The sequence below is a fragment of the Achroia grisella genome, unplaced genomic scaffold (genome assembly GCF_030625045.1).
Source record: "Achroia grisella isolate CSIRO2021 unplaced genomic scaffold, CSIRO_AGI_Agris_v1 utg204, whole genome shotgun sequence".
NCBI lineage: Eukaryota > Metazoa > Arthropoda > Insecta > Lepidoptera > Pyralidae > Achroia > Achroia grisella.
In genome coordinates, this window is record NW_026712703.1 from 173,081 (window position 1) to 193,568 (window position 20,488).

General features: G+C 32.6%; 4 protein-coding genes across 6 annotated transcripts; 2 read left to right on the top strand and 2 right to left on the bottom strand.

Annotated features, from left to right (window-relative positions):
- Positions 1 to 1,232, top strand: LOC131842084 (uncharacterized). Its single transcript, XM_059190576.1, has 4 exons — positions 1 to 55; positions 209 to 394; positions 499 to 684; positions 1,068 to 1,232. Exons 2-4 carry the CDS (start codon positions 209 to 211, stop codon positions 1,179 to 1,181), a joined length of 486 nt encoding a protein of 161 aa, XP_059046559.1. The 5' UTR covers positions 1 to 55; the 3' UTR covers positions 1,182 to 1,232.
- A 634-nt stretch (positions 1,233 to 1,866) lies between these two features.
- On the bottom strand, positions 1,867 to 4,204 carry LOC131842054 (uncharacterized). Of its 2 annotated transcripts, XR_009357476.1 has the most exons (5): positions 4,128 to 4,204; positions 3,789 to 3,974; positions 3,499 to 3,684; positions 2,890 to 3,115; positions 1,867 to 2,146 (listed from the first exon to the last, which is right to left on the bottom strand). XR_009357476.1 is itself a non-coding variant. In XM_059190489.1 (4 exons), the coding sequence occupies exons 2-4, from the start codon at positions 3,972 to 3,974 to the stop codon at positions 3,002 to 3,004; spliced, it is 486 nt and encodes a 161-aa protein (XP_059046472.1). In that variant the 5' UTR covers positions 4,128 to 4,204; the 3' UTR covers positions 2,359 to 3,001. The 2 variants fall into 2 exon arrangements, 1 of the variants encoding a protein (XP_059046472.1); XM_059190489.1 differs by lacking the exon at positions 1,867 to 2,146 and having other exon boundaries at positions 2,359 to 3,115.
- A 1,292-nt stretch (positions 4,205 to 5,496) lies between these two features.
- Positions 5,497 to 16,024, top strand: LOC131842090 (polycomb protein Sfmbt-like). The gene is made up of 10 exons (XM_059190585.1): positions 5,497 to 5,858; positions 6,028 to 6,245; positions 7,422 to 7,652; positions 8,325 to 8,497; positions 8,886 to 9,024; positions 9,481 to 9,956; positions 10,427 to 10,628; positions 11,323 to 11,512; positions 11,799 to 12,028; positions 13,047 to 16,024. Exons 1-10 carry the CDS (start codon positions 5,744 to 5,746, stop codon positions 13,434 to 13,436), a joined length of 2,364 nt encoding a protein of 787 aa, XP_059046568.1. The 5' UTR covers positions 5,497 to 5,743; the 3' UTR covers positions 13,437 to 16,024.
- Positions 16,025 to 16,114: 90 nt separating this feature from the next.
- LOC131842092 (protein fuzzy homolog) lies at positions 16,115 to 20,319 on the bottom strand. 2 transcript variants are annotated; one of them, XM_059190596.1, is made up of 8 exons: positions 20,134 to 20,319; positions 19,688 to 19,809; positions 19,144 to 19,417; positions 18,323 to 18,520; positions 17,683 to 17,882; positions 17,355 to 17,533; positions 16,945 to 17,086; positions 16,115 to 16,727 (listed from the first exon to the last, which is right to left on the bottom strand). In XM_059190596.1, exons 1-8 carry the CDS (start codon positions 20,209 to 20,211, stop codon positions 16,670 to 16,672), a joined length of 1,251 nt encoding a protein of 416 aa, XP_059046579.1. In that variant the 5' UTR covers positions 20,212 to 20,319; the 3' UTR covers positions 16,115 to 16,669. The 2 variants fall into 2 exon arrangements, with proteins under 2 accessions (XP_059046579.1, XP_059046578.1); XM_059190595.1 differs by having other exon boundaries at positions 16,945 to 17,089; positions 20,134 to 20,314.
- Between the last annotated feature and the right edge of the window lie 169 nt (positions 20,320 to 20,488).

The window sequence follows — 20,488 nt, forward strand, 5'->3', positions numbered from 1 at the left end:
TATGAACTTAAAAATCATAAAAGAAAATATTATTTACACTTGTGAATAATAAAAGGTAAGATATTTACTAATTTATTAAGTTTTTAAATGATTTTTTATTGTTAAATTTGTTCGTTAAACATCAATGAAAATGAACATCTACTAACTTTGATTTTATTTATGAGTTTCTATTTATGACAAGCGCTAACAAATGTATTTATGCATTTAGATGAGTAATCCCACTGTGGAACAAGTGGATACACTCCTAACATTCCTACCAGAGCACCAGGAGTTAGCTCGTGGCCACTATAGAAATGCAGAAGGGCGAACAAGATCCACCCAATTATGGGTTCGTCTCACAGACGAACTCAATGCATTGGGTGGATGCACTAAAACTATAAAGCAGTGGCAGAAGGTAAGCACTTTTCTTGATATTTTAGTATGTGATATGCATTTAAAATGTTAAACAATTTTGTTATTAAATAAAATTTTCCAATACTCATACTTTATAAATTTTAGGTATGGGCTGACAAAAAATATCTAACTAAAAAAGCTGCTGCTGCTGCTCGAAGGTCTGCCACAGCCACTGGAGGAGGGCCATCATCTGCTGAGCCTTTAAACCCAATACAGAGCAGAATATTGAGTATTATGGGAGAGGGCTTTGGAGAACCTCAGTCGGATGCACGTGTTCCTGCATTTCCAGAGGTATGTTGTAAAACCATTACTAAAATAGTGCTAACTGTTATCTCTAGACATATATAACATCATGGATGTCATCAAAATACATGGTGATTTCCATAGTATTCCTCATGCATTACCATTCCTTTTATTTCTGTATATAAGGTACCTACACAGCCTTTTCCCACCTTTCAAACTGAAATACAGCTATGCAAGAACAGCTGAAATATGAGTTGAGACAAGAGTCGGTACCTTTTGCTCTACCTCAGAGCCGATGACTTATATTAAGACTGCATGTTGCAATATCCTGCTAATAAATTATGTGTCAAAGTAAACACATAGAATACTTAATATATTAATGAGTGAAGGCATAGTCACTGGAAACAGCTAATGTATATAAATTTTTTTAGGTGCCCAGCTCAGCAGATGAAACTCCATTAGAGATTCAAAATATAGAGCAGCAGCAGCAGCAAAATCCTCAGCAAATGATGCAACATCACGGGTTCATATTTTCTAATGCATAAATATAATTAAGACAAGTTGCCTTAGTTATATTTGTACATTTTCAAAACATTTCGGGCATTTCATAATGTTGAAAGCATTACTTATTTACAAAATTAAAAACTTTTTACAATAAAATCTTTTTATTTTATAATCACGTATATGTAGGTATACATTTTTTAAAATAACACTAATTATAAATTATTAAAACATCAATTCAGAAAAATGTTGTATAAGTATATGCAAACTAAGTAGTGTAGTTCAAGGCGCATTAAATTAATGACTAGTAAAAAACTGTAGTTTAGTAGATAAACTGGTAAGACAAATATATTTATATAAAGCTAAGTAACATTTTTATACTCATTATTTAACAAATCAACAAACTAACATAATTCAACAAATCAACAATGATATGTATATAAAGCTAAGTAACTTTTTTATACTCATTATTTAACAAATCAACAAACTTACATAATTCAACAAATCAACAATGATATGTATAAAGCTAAGTAACTTTTTTATACTTATTATTTAACAAATCAACAAAGTAACATAATTAAACAAATCAACAATGATATATATAAAGCTAAGTAACATTTTTATACTTATTATTCAACAAATCAACAAACTAACATAATTCAACAAATCAACAATGATATATATAAAGCTAAGTAAAATTTTTATACTTATTATTCAACAAATCAACAAACTAACACAAATCAACTTTGATCATATCAAATTTAAAAAAAAAACAAAACTTCATCTATTCATTCGTCTTAATTCTATTAGTAGACCCTCCAATCCATCCCTTATTAATACATTTAATTCCTGGAGTGATTGGCGAATCAGCCCTAACTCTTCCACCCGTCGATCCTCCGCTGCGATTCGCCGCTCCTCCATTTCGAATAAACGCCTGCGTACACTGCGAGGTCCAATGGCGTCTGCTCGACGGCGTCGTCGCTCTGGACGTGTAGTAGTCGTTGAAGTTCTAAAAAACAGTTTTTTTTTAAATAATTCTTATCATTATTGTTTTCGGTATGTATGATTGGTACTAATAACAGACTTGATGTCTAGGAATATACTAGTGATTAGGGACTATAAGCCCCCATTACTAATAATCATAATATTTACAGAAATATTTTCATATAACAATAATTTATTTATGATATATTTTTTTTTAATCAATAATAAGGTATAAGTAATAGTGTTATTTATTAGTACTGTCTTATCTTTACTTCTTAGTTAACATTGAAAAACTGTGTATACATATATAAAACTGTAAAAATTAAATTGAATGTATGAAATAATAAGAGGCATTTGGAAGACAGACATATTATAAAGATAATATCACCACTATCATCTCTTTCTTCAGCAGTGTTACTTATAATAAAATAAATTATTTATTTCCATATGCTTTTAGTACATTCTTTAAAGTTGATCATCAGCAGTCTGAAAAATCCATGTCAGGACTTCCAGGCAATCCAAATCTAGCTCACAAAAAACTGCTATAATATGTTTTAACATATAAAAATTACAAACACAAATATACTGAATATGGCAGTTGCCTGTACTAACTAATGGCTAATGCAGCACTGGTCATCAAATGTCTTACCAACTATTTTCTCTATTTATTACACCTAGTTGCACTCTTATGGACCTCATCTTTCACACAGTCCATTCATCTTTTTGGTCATCAAATCAATTAACAAATAATTTATTATAAATACATACTTGATCATTCTAAATAGTTTCAATCAACATTAGATTTCAATCAACATTATGAAATGCCCGAAATGTTTTGAAAATGTACAAATATAACTAAGGCAACTTGTCTTAATTATATTTATGCATTAGAAAATATGAACCCGTGATGTTGCATCATTTGCTGAGGATTTTGCTGCTGCTGCTGCTCTATATTTTGAATCTCTAATGGAGTTTCATCTGCTGAGCTGGGCACCTAAAAAAATTTATATACATTAGCTGTTTCCAGTGACTATGCCTTCACTCATTAATATATTAAGTATTCTATGTGTTTACTTTGACACATAATTTATTAGCAGGATATTGCAACATGCAGTCTTAATATAAGTCATCGGCTCTGAGGTAGAGCAAAAGGTACCGACTCTTGTCTCAACTCATATTTCAGCTGTTCTTGCATAGCTGTATTTCAGTTTGAAAGGTGGGAAAAGGCTGTGTAGGTACCTTATATACAGAAATAAAAGGAATGGTAATGCATGAGGAATACTATGGAAATCACCATGTATTTTGATGACATCCATGATGTTATATATGTCTAGAGATAACAGTTAGCACTATTTTAGTAATGGTTTTACAACATACCTCTGGAAATGCAGGAACACGTGCATCCGACTGAGGTTCTCCAAAGCCCTCTCCCATAATACTCAATATTCTGCTCTGTATTGGGTTTAAAGGCTCAGCAGATGATGGCCCTCCTCCAGTGGCTGTGGCAGACCTTCGAGCAGCAGCAGCAGCTTTTTTAGTTAGATATTTTTTGTCAGCCCATACCTAAAATTTATAAAGTATGAGTATTGGAAAATTTTATTTAATAACAAAATTGTTTAACATTTTAAATGTATATCACATACTAAAATATCAAGAAAAGTGCTTACCTTCTGCCACTGCTTTATAGTTTTAGTGCATCCACCCAATGCATTGAGTTCGTCTGTGAGACGAACCCATAATTGGGTGGATCTTGTTCGCCCTTCTGCATTTCTACAGTGGCCACGAGCTAACTCCTGGTGCTCTGGTAGGAATGTTAGGAGTGTATCCACTTGTTCCACAGTGGGATTACTCATCTAAATGCATAAATACATTTGTTAGCGCTTGTCATAAATAGAAACTCATAAATAAAATCAAAGTTAGTAGATGTTCATTTTCATTGATGTTTAACGAACAAATTTAACAATAAAAAATCATTTAAAAACTTAATAAATTAGTAAATATCTTACCTTTTATTATTCACAAGTGTAAATAATATTTTCTTTTATGATTTTTAAGTTCATATATAAAAAAATAAAAACAAAAATATTTGTAATACGCAGTACCGTTATTTTCAAACATAAATAGAGGTTTGACGTTTTCTTATGACATAAAATACTACTAATTTTAGAAGTTTATAATTTCAACACATTTAAATATAAACGACTGTACATTTTATTTTATCCGGATTATACCACTTTATTTTTTTCCTAATTTAAGAGTGTATAATAAAAGACCTCTCATCTTTCATTCGTTCACGATCATAGTCTATGGTACCCGTCCGAAATATCTTATTCCGAAGAAACTTCATGGTTCCTTTGGACTAGTATTTCGGTCGTCTTTCGTTTCGTTACGCGATAATCGGCAGTAACTTTCGTGGTAGACCTACTGGTACTATATTACTGTATTGATGTATTCTATATTTTCACTTCAATATTATAATTTGTTTATTTTGAGTCTTACTGTAATTGTGTAAAGCTTAAAGTCGTAAAATGATTTATGTATGGAATGTGGTGCCCTCTACATTGACATATAAATAATAAAGTGAACTTGCCATAACAAAAAATATATTATTTTTTGTCGTAGACAAAACGTAGTGTATTAATACCTGTTTTCAGTAATACAAAAATATATCTAATATTTTTGTATTACTGAAAACAGGAGCGTCGTTGACGTCGTTGTTCAGTTTAATGTTGCCGCTCTATAATGAATCATTATACTATGACAGGATAAGACACAATCCTTATGCAGGCCCGTTCAAACGCAGACCTTAAGTATTTACGCTTAAGGCCTACTATAAGGAGCTCGTAGTCAGCTTCCAGGTATCGATAAGTATGAGCTATGTATACCTTTGCTAAATAATTTATTATTGTCGAAATAAAGAACATAACATTAACCTAATAGGTTATTATTATGTTTATAATAATTATAAATTTCATTTCATGGCGTTACTGTAAGAACCGTCACTAAGAATATCAGGACACAAAAAAAACATGTAATCTCTGGTCTATTTAAAACTCTGTTTATGGTTTTATCCCGCGCGACATCCAAGACATGCTAACTAATTTTGAAACATATATAGGTACCTATATATTTATACGTTACCTCGACATGGATAAAACTTTAAATAATTGATACAAGGATATGGACTACGGATAAGACTTAAATTTTGAACACGAATGAAAACATAATAAATATACATACATAAGAATTGGCCTTTGGCCTCATCACTTGTTCAAATATGAAGAAGTTTAAAAGTAGACTAGGCTGTACGGTCTAAGGATCTTTGCCTGTTCCATCACTGAAAAGGAGATGGACGAATATGGAAAAAAAAAAAATGTTTATGGTTTTGGTACTGAAAATAAAACATCGAATTTAATTTGTACTTTATATATTTTTGCTTAATATCTTGACTGTATCTTGTAATTAATTGTAGTAAAAAAACCCCAATTGTTTATTTTACAAATGTCTGCTAGTATTACATATACCCAAAAATTCGAACTAAATATTAATGTTACAGAGTCATGAATATTGTAATGTTTACCATCCCGGCCTTTCGTAGCAGTTTAGAGCTTTTGCAGAAAATATGGCCTGTAACTCTCGTGAAAGTGATATAAATCTGAACACTGTGTCCGATTTAACTGATGACAATAATATTGTTGATGATCTATCTATAATTCCCCTCGAAAAGGACAGTTTTGGTAAGTTTGCAAATACGATTTCGAGTGTCATTGATTTTTGGTAAATTGAAATTATCAAAGAACTATGCCTTTCTATAATATAATCTGTTATAATTATTGAGAATCATCGTATTTCAATTGATTTATTTAATATCTGCTCATGAGAAGTAAATCGGTGTTTAAATTTTAGCAATATGTGAATTGTGTGGTCGCGTCGGTCGACGGAATAATTTTTATCAGCGCAATAACAAGTTCTGTTCTTTGCGATGTTGTACAAGCAGTACCAGACGTCGACATTGTAACTGGAGATTCAAACTAATGGAAGGCACAGAACACATGGAGGGCATGATCCCTTTGGAGCCCTTACCACAACTTCAGCAGTGGCAGACTGCATTAAATGATTTGCAGGTACTTGAATGGATTCTAAACAATAAGCAAACAAGGATATGGTCTTTATGGACCTCTATAAATCATATATTGCATTCATTTATGCCACTTAACAAATGTAAAGTTGTTTCTTGGAAGTACAAACAAAATATAATGTATTATAATACATCAAGTATTTGCTAAAACAGACAAGATGGTCATAAAGGCAAAATGCTGAATGCCCAAAATAATATTTTCTGTTAGGGTCTAATACTTGTAGTAATTATTTAATGTTAGAATTTAGTTTTAAATCATGGATATAAAATGCAGAGATAGTAAAACATTGTTCCTTTAATAGTGAAGATAGATATTTGCAAAATCAACCTGAGAGATGATTACAAAAAATATTTATAGATACTATATATTTATTATAGATACTATGGATGATTCATTCCAGTTTTACAAGAGTTGCTAATATTATAATGTAATACCAAATATATTATTTCTGATTCAAGAATTGGTTCACTAAAATGTGACTGGACAGTGAAGCAGCATTTTTTTGAACCACTAACATTTCGGTTAATTAACTATTGTAGTAATAAATTAAGAATTAACTAATTTTGTAACTTGCACTAGTTTTTTAGTATAAATTTGACAAAATAGTATGTTTCTATATCTAACTATAATAAAACTTTTATTAATATTTTTTTTATTTATAATTATCATATAAAAATATACTAGGTATTGATTTAAGAGTGCTGTCTTATTAGTAGTTCATTATTAAAGGAAATAACACATCTTGATATCAGTTTTTAATGAAATCGTTGCTGTATATGTGATGCATTGATAAAGCATTATTAATATTTTATATTGGATTTTCTGGACAAAAACTCTATATAAAGTCACTTGTATACCTTTATTTATGTTTTTTATGGATTGTAATGGTATGATGCACCTGCCTGCGCTAATGGTTTACCCATATTGGCAAATGACATTTTACCACAATGGTTTTCAGGGGGTATTGCATGAAAGTCAACCTGATATAGTAGCAATAGAGTTGTAATGTAATGTAATGTATGTTGGACTCCAGTCTCCGCAATTAGCCTGTCAGCAATAGAGTTATTAGTCTACATTACTAACAATTCCTTTCCCTTATTTATATGTTTAATTAATTACTTTCTTTGTGCAATAAAGTATACATTTATAAATTAATTTAAGGCTGGACCTATAAAGCAATCTGCAGCACTAGTGGCAAATAGTTATGAATGGAAGGATGAGCTGTTTGGCTGCGACTTTTTAGCTGCTCCAGTCAGTTTGTTTAAACATGCACCTCTCCATGAGATGTGGGACAATACCTTTGAAGGTATGAAGGTGGAAGTGAAAAACACAGATTGTGATAATCCATCAGAAAAGTTGAATGATTATTTCTGGGTGGCTACAGTATTAAAAGTAAGTACTTTCCATAAATGAGTATTTATAAGAACCATCGAATCATTATGATACACTGTGACATTTCAAAATACAAAAAAATCAGTATTATAAAATGATTTTTTTATACTGTAAGCAATGTAGCATGGTGCGGGTGACAGTTACTTATTTATTTTATTGCTACTTTTAAGTTAATACAGTTATTAATGATTTAATATACTACAAATATTGTACAGCTGAAATACTTAGTTATAATTTGAAAATTGCTGCAACTTTTAAGAGTGAAATGAAACATTAATGAATCTGTCACCCGAACCATCCTACAGCGCACATTGTATAGCCATAAATAAATAAAGAAATTCTATAAAAGATAAATTCCTATAAAATTTAAAGTATGTAATTTCACAAGGTAGTAGAGACTTACAAACTTGACCATCTGTAACAAGGATGGGGGATGGGTCAATCAAAAATCATGTCATTAAATCATGAAATTCCATAAAGCACATGTATGGCTCCCTGGACTAACTTAAATTTGTAAAGTTACAGATTAATCATTACTTGGATATATGATTTTTCATAGTTAGCCAAATAAATTATAAATTAATTCGTAGGTATATTATTATTAAACTATTTTCTAATATGCTGTATTTTTATGTTTCCTATGTGCAATAAGGGGCTATTTTTATTATACAGGTAAAAGGTTATATGGGTTTATTACGATACGAGGGATTTGGTAGTGACGATTCTAAGGATTTTTGGGTAAACTTGTGCTGTTCTGAAGTTCATCCAGTAGGATGGTGTGCGACTAGAGGCAAGCCGCTTATACCTCCTCGTACTATTGAAGATAAATACACTGATTGGAAAAAGTAAGTATTTCCTCTTTTGTATTACATTAAAACAAAATCAGAAATAAAAAATTTCAGTATATTTTTTACTTTATTAGGATTTAATAAAATACAGCATACAGATGTTTGTATGCTTTATGGTTAATAAGCTGATTGTCCACGGGATGATATCAGCACCTCAGACATACCTTTGAGACATTGCCATGCCAGAATACTAAAATTTCATGCTGATTTTGTAGTTTTACTGCCATATCTCCTTTCTACTAAAACACAGTTAAGAAGTAAGTTATTAAAAGCAAGCTAGCTGAAATTGAGACGATTTTGTACAAAATCTGTTCAGTCACTCCTTGTTAGTTTCAAGTCTATTGACTGAAAAAATGTCTGGTATAAATGAACTGTTTGATTTCAGATTTTTAGTGAAGCAGTTAACTGGTGCTCGTACATTACCAGCTAACTTCTACAGTAAGTTAAATGATAGCCTGATATCAAGATTTTCAATTGGATCCATCTTGGAGGTTGTGGATAAAAATAGAATATCACAAGTTAAGGTTGGTTGTTTGCTCTGCGAAGATTCAGAAGATATTATAAACTTTCTTTGCTTAGTTAGAGAAGGGGAATTCCCTCTCGTATCAATCCCACTGTACCATTAAAACGAGGATCGAAATTACGGCGGCCTGAGCGGAGGTTCAAATCTCTAATGGATATGACCCTCAGACAGGAGTTAACCTTCTGATATAAGGCAACATTAGTCCTTCTGCGGGTTTGAAGTGCCCACTGCTCATAGCTCCAGTTTCTCTGGTCAAGCGTGTAAAGGCCAGCTGTGACCAACAGCATTAGAATAATTTCTATTTTTTCGACTACTTCTATCATAGAGTTAAATGAGTCGTAAAAGAATCTAAAGGGCACAATAATTTAAGATTAAATCCTCAATAGAAAACTTCATTTTACAAATAAACATTAACACCAAACTTTATTACAAAAAACCTTCCTTTTTTTTCAAATAGGTGGCCAGTGTATGCGAAATTGTTGGGAAGAGGTTACATATAAAATATTATGACAGTTCTCCAGAAGATAATGGTTTCTGGTGTCACGAAGATTCGCCCCTTATCCATCCAGTTGGCTGGGCATTTCGAATTGGGCACCCCTTAGACGCACCACAAAGTTACTGTCAAAGGGTAGCAGCAGGACGATTGATACCAAGTGATTCCACGCCAGATATGTTTCACAAATATCCTAGCAATGAACCTCCATTGTTTGCTGAGGGAATGAAATTGGAGGCAATAGATCCCCTGAATTTGTCCGCTATATGTTCAGCAACGGTCATGCAGATATTGAATGAAGGTTACATGATGATTAGAATAGATTTTTACCCAGTCGACGCGTCGGGTGCCGACTGGTTTTGTTATCATCAGCGGTCACCCTGTATATTTCCTGTTGGATTTGCATTAGCAAACAACATACCTTTGGTGCCTCCTGCTGGGTAAGAATAATAAAATCTTGTAATATTGGCGTAAGGGCATAGCATATAAGACATACTGAGGTATACTCTAAAAAATTCATCTGCGTGGGAACCTCATTCTCGCCTATTTCAATTATCGGCAGCATTCTGTCTACATTTCCTGTTGCCATCTTTGCAAGACTTTTTCTTTTTTATATAACTGTTTATTTTGTGATCATTTAATAAATTATTATTTGTCTTTAGACAACTACATCTTCATTTTTTTATAGGGAATGCGAATATGTAGGTGACAACCACCATTAATCAAACACCGTTGGGAGGACACTCAGTATGGTGGATATTGAGTATCGTCCCAACGCTGTTTGATTAATGGTGGATGATGACTTCTCCAGAGTTCGGATATACACTGCCTTTATTGCTATAGATTACGCGTTATATATGTGGTCGGTGCACTATACGCTACAATGGTTAGAAGAACAGCAATTTTGTAGGTTCACAATGGAAGAGTTTAATTGGGAGCAGTATCTCTCGATGACATGTAGTCCTGCGGCGGGACGGTCTCTGTTTGCGGCGCGCGGTCACGTGGTCTCGCACGGTTTCGTAGCCGGCATGCGGCTAGAGTGCGCGGACCTGATGGACCCCAGACTAGTCTGCGTCGCCACCATAGCGAGGGTGGTCGCTGACCTTCTCAAGGTAGGCATGTGATTACTTATTTACAAATATATCCAACAGGATCATCATTCCATAATCTCGCTAATATTATAAACATAAAAGTTTGTAAGTATAGATGGATGGATGTTTGTTATTCTTTGACATAAAAACCACTTAAGGGATGTTGATGAAACTTTACATACAGTAATACAGCTTATTCTTCAGAATAACACATCCGCTATAATTTTAAAAAAATATTATGTAAATTGAGCGAAATATAATGATAAATGTCCAGTAAGTGTAATGCAGACGAAGCTGCATGGGTCAGCTAGTCATTCATAAAAAAACTAAATAGATGTTTTAAAATCACAAAATTGTTTAAATGTTGTAAACGAGTAGGAAGCTTCTGCGTTTCTAGAAAGAATTTTTGTTTATGGATGATAATGGAATGGTGCACCCGGCTGCGCTGCTTCACGTTGGCGGGGCAACAGTTGAGGATGATAAGATGAAAATGAGGTCAGGTCAGTTAGCTCAACGTGACCTTCACCAGAAATTTATCAGGATGGTTTCCAGTAGGAACCGCCAGGTGAACCTGACATGGTACATTGCTAGTAATGGGGTCATGAGTCCACATTACTAACAATCCCCATCCCCCTTCTAGGAAGGGTTTGGCTGGCTACATTAAGTAATCTTAGCTCTATGCGCATGACGGTCGATATAAGTGTGTGTGTGGTAGGTGCACTTCGACGGCTGGGGCACGGAGTACGACCAGTGGCTGTGGGCGCACAGCACGGACGTGTACCCGGTGGGGTGGTGCCGCGCCGTCGGACACCGGCTCGAGGGCCCGCTGCAGCCGCCGCCGAGGCTCGCGCGGCTCGCACGCAAACCGTCGCACAAGCAGCAGCGACGCAGACGACGCCCGCACGGTAATTGTAAACCTTTACGTTGGGCTTGCAACCAATTCGGCAGTATACCGAAGACTTCTCCGAACACCCCGACCGAATAGCCGAATATTAGGCAAAAGTATACGGCCGGATTTAGCGCCAAAACTTTTACAGACGTGATTTCGCGCTCGTTTGTTCTAATGTAGTCGCTTTGTGCAGATAATATTGTCAGCGCTATTAATTTTAAGTTAGAATTTCTCAACCACTATAACTAACTCTCAATAATTATTAATATATTAATATTTAACTCTTCTTAATGACTTTACAGTTCCGAAAACATCTTCTCAACCACCAACCACAACAGAGGAAAGCTCTCAATATTCTGACATGGGTGACACCAAGAGTCTTTCGCCGCCGACCAGTGTATCGGAGATATCAGTAGAGAACGAACTTAAAATTGATGCAGAGACGTTATCTGATAAAATGGAGACAGATACAGAAATCACGCATGAGCTAGAACTCCCTGAGCCTATAGCTGATATCAGTCAGGATTTTTCGGTAAGTTCTTATATTTGTTAGTATAAATGTAAAGCCCAATTTACACTCAGCCCGACTGGGCAGGGAAGTGAGCAGCGCGAGAGTGTAAACACGATATTTCCCATGCTATTGGCGCTGCCACTCGCGCTGCCCGGCCCTCCTTCAATTGTCGGTTTTTCGTACGCGAGTCAAAGTACTGGAAACGCGAGTGGCAGCATGTGTTTACATTCAGCCGACTCGCTCAGTTGTCGCCTGGCAATATTTCCGGCAGCGCGAGTGGCTGAGGAAGACGCTGAATGTAAACGTCGCGTAAGGATTAAAACACATGGATCTATTTTTTTTTTTTTTACGTAAGTGGCAAAGTAAGCGGTAACCGTCGCTGTAAGTATATATACTTACATGAACAGCACTACAAACAACACGTTGTCATATGACACCTGTGACAACACTCATACATTGCCATTCCAGATGACTAATATGTTACGCTTCTATATTCTGTAATTTTTATTAATTTCAATGTATTATCTCACCGTTTAACGAAACACACCTTACAAAGCAATTTGATTGGCGGTTGAAACATGTAAGATGGAGATGTTTACACGACTTTTCACAAAGTCTACCTCGGTGCCTGCGCATGCCGCGATTGCGTACCACTTCTTTCTAGTTATATAATCTTTTTTTAATTTATTTAATTCAGGGTACTAATGGTCCATATTATAAATATCTTACAGACTAACATACATATCAATGATATTAAAATGAATACAAAAAATAAATATAAATTGTCTGTGTGCTCACGGCACTGCTGACGCTAATCTACCACAGTAGTGCCGATACACTACACCTTTCGGCCAGTAGCCCTCCTTCATGGAGGTGGTCAGCATTTTGGTGGGAACTCGGGCTTCGAACGTCTTGAAACTCGCGTTATATCTCGATTCCAGCTGCGTCACTCTCAATGTCAGGTTACTATTGGTCCGTATGTAATCGACAATGTCCTGCTCCTATAACGTCGTTGAAGATTCAGATATTGTTGTTGCAGAGTATTCCCACAGACATATCACAAGATTCAAGTCAACTCGTCGCTGAACCGTCCCCGGAAGTTCCAACGGAAGAGACGACGATAAATAATGATAAGGTGATACCTAGACTAGTCAACACCACTGTGCCCTTAGATGTACTAAATACGGTCGATCCAGAGAACTGGACGACGGCAGACGTAGCTAAGTTCCTTACTGTCAATGATTGCCAACCGTACTGTGTTAATTTCGGTCAGATAACAGGACCTATGATGCTGCAGTTGTCTAAAGATGAAATAATAGAGTTATTAGAAATGAAAGTAGGCCCGTCATTAAAGATTTTTGATTTAATACAACAATTAAAATGCAAAATAAAACAACCTCAATGTAGATTGTTAAGTAGCTTTAAGTAGTTTTAGTGCATAAGTTGCTTCACTTGTATGTATATATAAGAGATCATTCGCTTAAAGTAACAATGTCGAACTAACAGGAAATGCAGGAGGGACCATAGTCTTTTGGAATAGCAATGTGCCAATGCATAAATGGTACCATGGTGGTCTTATCCGCGGTGATGTTCATATATTTATGGGCGACATACCGTAATACATAAACGTGGTGTTTCATTAATTTTCACTAGCTAATATTTTAAAGGGCACATTGTTAAAAATATAATATAATATTTTTCATGGGGCTTATTTATCTTATAATTTCCAAGTGAAATTTTATCTCATGTAATCGTGGAATATTTTTTTTGTTAACAGAGGATGCAAAAACAGTATATCAATTATACATAATAAAGAAACCAAATATATTATACTTTTTTCCAATGATAGTCTGGATAAATACAAAATACAGTTCATTTAATGAAATTTTCGTTTTTGTACGTGAATTTAACTGTAAAGTAATGGCGAAAATTATGTGCATATATAACATTTTCTAATGGCAATCGCTATACAGATAGATAAATTGCTAAATATCTTAAAACATTTTACGATGCAGCTTCACTACATCTAGAAAAATCACAAATATATTTATTGATTTGATTGGAGCACTGATGGCGGTTGTCAAGCACGATTCTCTAAACCTAGCATAATTATACACTGCAAAAATATTAAAGAACAAGTAAATATCTTTAGAATTGTACTTCAATATTCATATCACAAATACATTAGTATTAGATTTTAGTCAAACTAGTTTAAATTTTGTTTATTGCGTAATGTATTCTTGTACTTTCACTAAAAGAGAAAATTTTATAATTTTACTATAGTTGTAGATTTAGAATATGGTATTATATTTTGCGCCACCACATGGTATTTATTTTAGCACGCAAGACCTGTTGAGTTGGTAATGGAATTGACTATGTAACTGTATAACTGAGTAGCTTTAATTGTTGTTTGATTGTTTGATAAATCTCGCTCATTTTATACACTGACAGTGAAGCAACTTCTACTATAAATTATCGTATATTTTATTATATTCTGCTCTCCCTCTATTTTTTTTGTATAATGAGAGTACACGATATTTTAACAAATTATTTGCAATCAATTTAGCCTAATAATTTCATGCGTTAAATAAGAATTATATGGTATCTATTACATTTTATTGCGCTTGTGTAAGCATTTTTATGGAACGAGCTATTTTTTTTAATTGATGTTATAAATCATGTCTTGACAGATGGGTCGGTCCCATCGAAACTAAACTTGAAATCACAATTAAATAATTGTTATTTAAATATTTATAAAGTTATTGATATAGTCGGTTCTTAACACAAATAATTTTATGGTAAATAATATATTTACCCCGGTATTATATCCTACCTTTAGAACCCGACTAACTATATAAATATTTTTTACTGAACGGGATAAATGAAAAGTAATTATTTAAAGTATTTTTAAACTTGATATTTTTTAAGTCTAAGGACGGAAGGTATGTAAAAACGACACAGATAGCTCAAAAATAAGTTGTCTATTTTTAGATAAATTGTGTGGCATTCAGTGATATTTATGAGTAATAACAAAGGATATGATGTTAGTATGTTTTTACAAGTTGACTAGGTATTCATAGTAGTAATATTGGTTTATTACTCGTACATTTGTAATAGACATTCATATTATATAGCAATAATATTACCATTACTAAAATATTTACGCAGTTGCCCAAATCATGGATAGTTTTATAATCATTATTTATTATGTATTACAAAAAATTGTAGGGTCATTATGACATGACTACATCCACGGAACAAAGAAGTAAATAGAAAGATAATGATAAAAAAATATTTAGAAAACGCCTGCCGCCAACACAAACACAACAAATTAATTAGCTACGTAGCCAATCAAATAAAAATAATTTTTCGTTTCAAAAGACAGATATTACTATTCTTTTAAGTTTTGTGACTTGAAGATGTTAAGTACGCAGTAAAGTAATACACTCCATACAAAAAAATTGTACAATTACGTATTTTTATGTTTGTTACATTAATTTAGTTTAAAAATATATCAACCAACAATATATAATTATAAACGACATTAATATGGCTTTGCTCAATTGTAGTACAAAATATGTCTGACCCGCGCCAATTGTCACGTACATCGAAGTATGAAGTATTAAACTTAGTTGTGGCATACGGTTTATCTCGTTGCTCCCGTACCATTTCTACCTACCTTTTTGTTCTGTGACTACATTACATCACAAATTGTTGAAAGTTAACAAATTATATTTTAAGATATTACTTGTACTGTTATTATGTCATTTAAAAAGCTTCATTTCTTCGACATAGAACTGTAGATTTCCATATAGCTAAGATAGAAATCTTAGCCCTATAGAAAAATAAATAGTCATTAGTACTTACATACTCACGGAAATTGTACCAATTATTATTATAAATAACAAAAACAAACTGTTAAGAAAAATATAGATATATCTAAATCGCTCATAGCACTAACGTATGTCGCATGCCATTGGTCTTATTTTAGAGAAGTGCACATTTTCTAAGTACATACAAAGATTGTGTAATATCTTAATAATATAGGTTACTTTAAGTGATGTGCAAATAAAGCATATATTATTGTCTTTCTCGTATTATTTTTATATAACTCAGTCATTAATACTTTATTGCGGTATTGCTGTATGTGGAATATATATAATTTATTTACGTGTGATTTAGTCATATTCTATTTTGTATTGTTTAGCCTGAGAAATCTGTAGGTTCTTGATCTGATAATAGAAAACTGCATTAACTATTTGTAGTTTGCCAATTTAGTATTATACATGTTTCTTGACTATCATGATTTTATGTAATAAATCCAGATGGGATGGATTTCCAGTAGGTCTTTATGCTTTGGAATAGTTATAATTCGAATAACTGCTTTCATTTATAACTGCTAAATATGTGACAAATATAACTATAAGCAAATTCTTTATATTTTAATTGTAAGACCATACACAGCTGTAATCCATTGCAAGGTTGATCAATATTATATACATAATTGCCTTTTTAGTGACTTACATTTTGATAAATATCCATCACATTATTGTGTGTAATAGATTTGAATGTTCTGGTGCAGTACATTGAATAAAAATAAATTATTTTAGCATTTAATTTCTTTTATTATTTGGACGGATAACTTAATAATTATACAATTTATCACCAACATATTTCTTTGTTTGTGTTCAGCTCTTGCAATATTTGACTGGTAATCATTCTGTAACAATACAATTTAATATAAATAATAGGTATTTATTGTCTGTATACCATACAATTGATGATATTAGTATTTTTTATGGACACGGAGAATGGATATCTCGTAATTGCAGACAAACGGGTTTTTATTAATCTATCCAAATGATTTTGTTTAAAAGTATCTAGAAGAGTTCGTCATTCCGTTACTAGATCAATTTAATTTTATAATAAATTATTACCTCATAGCATGTGTATGAACGGTAGATGCATATAGTACACAGCATAAAATATTTCCAGATCTCTGTCCATGACATTTATGGTATTCAGAACTCCAATATGTCTCACATATACAGTCTCCTAAATCAGAAACTGCCGAATGCCCTGCTGAAATGAAAAATAATATGATTAATTTAAAGTTATTTTCCAACCTTTTGTATGTACGCTCACATGCATTATCTTATCAAATTAACATTGAATATTTCGTCTGTCATTCATCCAAATTTCATATGCTCATCTTAAACGTGACTGACGACCTCATCCACTATTTTTTGAATTTATACAATATAAACAAAAACTCAATTCTTTCCATTTTAGAATATTAGTTTAGTTATATACCTTAATCTACTGCTATATTTAACTAATTATTTACCTTCATTGTTGTGGTCTTTGACTTTTAATTCTGGTGCTAAGTCTCTTGCAGTTGTGACATAGAATGTTCTTAATATGTCCATGCGATGAGCTCCTGACATGCTACGAGTTTTCTGTACGGACGCATGTAAATGTCGAGAAAATACACATCTTCGTTTATTTATATTTATTAAAAGGATTCTGCAATCACAATTACATATTTGAATATTTTGAATCAATATATTCTATTAAGAAATAAGAATTAATACTGAATACAAGTGAGTCTGCAGTTCATTCTGATAGTTTTCAGTCTAAATAAAACAATTAACTAAATATATATCAGTCCTTACCCCAAAACACTACTCTCAAATGTAATGCTTATTGGAAAATTCCTCGGATACACCAGTTTAGCTTCTTTTATTGTTTGCGCGTAAGTCTCCCAACACTGCAGAACTATTTCGTCTATTTGCGATAGAGGTGGAGTGGCACCACAAATTACAACCACATAGACATCGGCTAACAATTTGCAAGTAACTGCCCGAAATGCTACCTGTAAAAGTTCATCAGCACAACACAAAGCATCACATACCACGCAAAAAAAGATTGTGTAGTATATTATATTTCGACAAACAAGATAATTTTTGCAATATTAGCAATAAGGCTATGATTTTATTATGAATTCATGGAAGTTATAGCATTTGAACTGTTCAAATTGTGGTGAATGCATCAAGGTCAAGTCCGGACCAGATCAGCAAGAATATTTAGATATTATCGAAAAGTATTGACTAATGATTAACGAGCATTTTCTATCACGGGAGTATCAGTCAGAAAAATAAAATTGTGTTGTGTTTTTGGTATTGTTCAGAACTTAGGACCTTTGAGATGTAAAAAGTCCAAAATTTTAACATAGTTTATAATAACTGTAGTAACACAAATACATGAAAATTGAGAAGTCAGTAGAAAAGGATAAAGCATAATTCAGAAACATACATCGGGGCTCATTAGCGGTAAATAAACTGGTGTGTCTCTTAGGGGAGCGCCATCTTGTGCAGCAGCAAGTAGGAGCAGCAGTCGAGCTTCTCTGGGATCCAATTCATCAAAATCGGAGCTGGTTGCTACTAAATGACCATGAATGGCGAGACATGCCCATCGCCCAGTTACATTTTCTGCATAATTGTCTAATGCTTGCTAGAACAAACAAAAATTAGTTAAGGAATTAAACTTAACAAATTACTTATAATAATAACATCTCAAGACAATCCATACAATGCCATCTAGTTCTAAGTTAAGCAGAGTTTGTGTTATGACCATGACCACTCTTTATTATCTGATGTGTGACCATCGGATAATAAAGCAGATACTTTACCACTAGACCACCGAGGCTGTCACTTATGGAATTAAAGGATGCAATTACATTCTTTTCATTGTTACCTTCCATCAAGAGACTGAAATACAGCAGAATGACTAACCTTTATGTCTATAAGTGTTGTTTTTTTCTTACTGACCCACAAATATTCATTATCATTAATAATTTTTTATGCCTTTAGTCATTTATTTAACAAATTAAAGTGAAGAATCTGCAAATTTGTAAAGTTTATTTTTGCTCTTGCAAAATGTCTCTACAAGTTTTATTATATATTTATATTACACACATCACATCCACTGAGTAAACATTTTCTGAAATTAGCATGTAAACAGGACATAATGAGTATGTTGTGTGGGAAAAACCATGCCACATAGTGTGATATAAAATGTTAATTTCAACTGTACTGTAAAATTATGTACTATCATTTTCTCCGTCAATAACATACCTGTAACTGTTGTGCTTGTGGACATAAAATACTTTGAATAAGATCAAGTACTAATGTTGGAAATGAACTGGAGACTGCATTAGGATCTAATGATTCTAGAAGATAGTCTAAAATAGGATAGCACGGCCTTAAGTCTCTTTTTACTTGATCTATGTTTTTCATGTTTTCTAACTCTTTCTTGCCAATAGAAAAAACCATAACATCATGAACACAGGATAATAACAGTTCAAGGTCACACTCAAGGCCACCTGTAGCTACTCCAATTAATGTGATGCTGAAATTAAAAGATGTTTTGTTACCTAGACTAATATTATAAATAGGAAATTTTAATATTTCTATGTTTGTTAAATAAAATAAATAGTTGACAGATTTTAAAAATACAAAGATAATTTTTACATATATATATATATTGAATTTTATGAAAATAATTGCATTATTTTCATAAAATTCATTATGTCTGTAACAAGTCTTAATCAAAATTTCACATGTCAATTTACTGTTCATTACTAATTAGAAATATATCACTATAAAATAAAAACAATACCTTTTACAATATTCCTTCCAAATTATTGTTCCATTGTCAACATGAGTATTTACCATTGATATCTTGTGGCATTTACTAAACATATTAATGCCATGCAGGGATGCAATAGTTGAAAACTGAATCTGAAAGAAATATTATATGTAAATTATTTAAAGGAAGGAAACTAAAGGATAGTTTCAGGAAGTCTGCAAACTTTCAATGCACAGTTTCAATGTAATAGTGATGTTGTCGGAAATATCAGGTCAGCCCTCTAGTGTACACTAGCCAGGGGTGTCAACCAAATTAAATATAACAAAAATTCAGAGATAAATATGTAAATACAAATGTTTCATATATGATACTTTTCAACTTCCTAATTTAGTTTTGAGCTTTGCATTTTCATATGTATTCATTTTATATGTTAAGCTTTTAAAATATGTTTATACTGATTCATGTTTCTTACTTACATTTTCATTGTTACCGCGTTTTCTTGAGAATATAGGTACACCGCTTTCACTAGCTATAGCAAATACTATTACAGACATTGTTTTAATAATATAAGTTCGGTTTTGTTTATATTCACTTTACAATGAGGCACATTATATAGAATATAGTATTAATTAACAACTGTTAGTGAAAAACAATACAAACAAAAATAAAAAATAAATCAAAACAATGTCAAACATGCTTGGTAATTTTGACATTGACATTCCATAGTTTATAGTTCGATTTTAGATCGCTGAGATAATAATCACTACGTTTTATTTAGACCTGTGAAAGTGTTAGTTCTACAAACTGATTTAAAGAAAGATTACGGGGATA

What these genes read in the sequence shown, in the direction of transcription:
- LOC131842054 (XM_059190489.1), bottom strand. Translation starts at nt 3,974, where the DNA reads ATGAGTAATCCCACTGTGGAACAAGTGGATACACTCCTAACATTCCTA. An exon ending in CTATAAAGCAGTGGCAGAAG is followed by an intron (nt 3,685 to 3,788) that starts GTAAGCACTTTT and finishes TATAAATTTTAG; the next exon opens with GTATGGGCTGACAAAAAATA. An exon ending in GTGTTCCTGCATTTCCAGAG is followed by an intron (nt 3,116 to 3,498) that starts GTATGTTGTAAA and finishes AAATTTTTTTAG; the next exon opens with GTGCCCAGCTCAGCAGATGA.
- LOC131842092 (XM_059190595.1), bottom strand. Translation starts at nt 20,211, where the DNA reads ATGTCTGTAATAGTATTTGCTATAGCTAGTGAAAGCGGTGTACCTATA. An exon ending in TGGAAGGAATATTGTAAAAG is followed by an intron (nt 19,418 to 19,687) that starts GTATTGTTTTTA and finishes TTTTAATTTCAG; the next exon opens with CATCACATTAATTGGAGTAG. An exon ending in GTTCATACACATGCTATGAG is followed by an intron (nt 16,728 to 16,944) that starts GTAATAATTTAT and finishes GTATTGTTACAG; the next exon opens with AATGATTACCAGTCAAATAT.
- LOC131842084 (XM_059190576.1), top strand. Translation starts at nt 209, where the DNA reads ATGAGTAATCCCACTGTGGAACAAGTGGATACACTCCTAACATTCCTA. An exon ending in CTATAAAGCAGTGGCAGAAG is followed by an intron (nt 395 to 498) that starts GTAAGCACTTTT and finishes TATAAATTTTAG; the next exon opens with GTATGGGCTGACAAAAAATA. An exon ending in GTGTTCCTGCATTTCCAGAG is followed by an intron (nt 685 to 1,067) that starts GTATGTTGTAAA and finishes AAATTTTTTTAG; the next exon opens with GTGCCCAGCTCAGCAGATGA.
- LOC131842090 (XM_059190585.1), top strand. Translation starts at nt 5,744, where the DNA reads ATGGCCTGTAACTCTCGTGAAAGTGATATAAATCTGAACACTGTGTCC. An exon ending in GGGTGGCTACAGTATTAAAA is followed by an intron (nt 7,653 to 8,324) that starts GTAAGTACTTTC and finishes TTTATTATACAG; the next exon opens with GTAAAAGGTTATATGGGTTT. An exon ending in TGGTCGCTGACCTTCTCAAG is followed by an intron (nt 10,629 to 11,322) that starts GTAGGCATGTGA and finishes TGTGTGTGGTAG; the next exon opens with GTGCACTTCGACGGCTGGGG.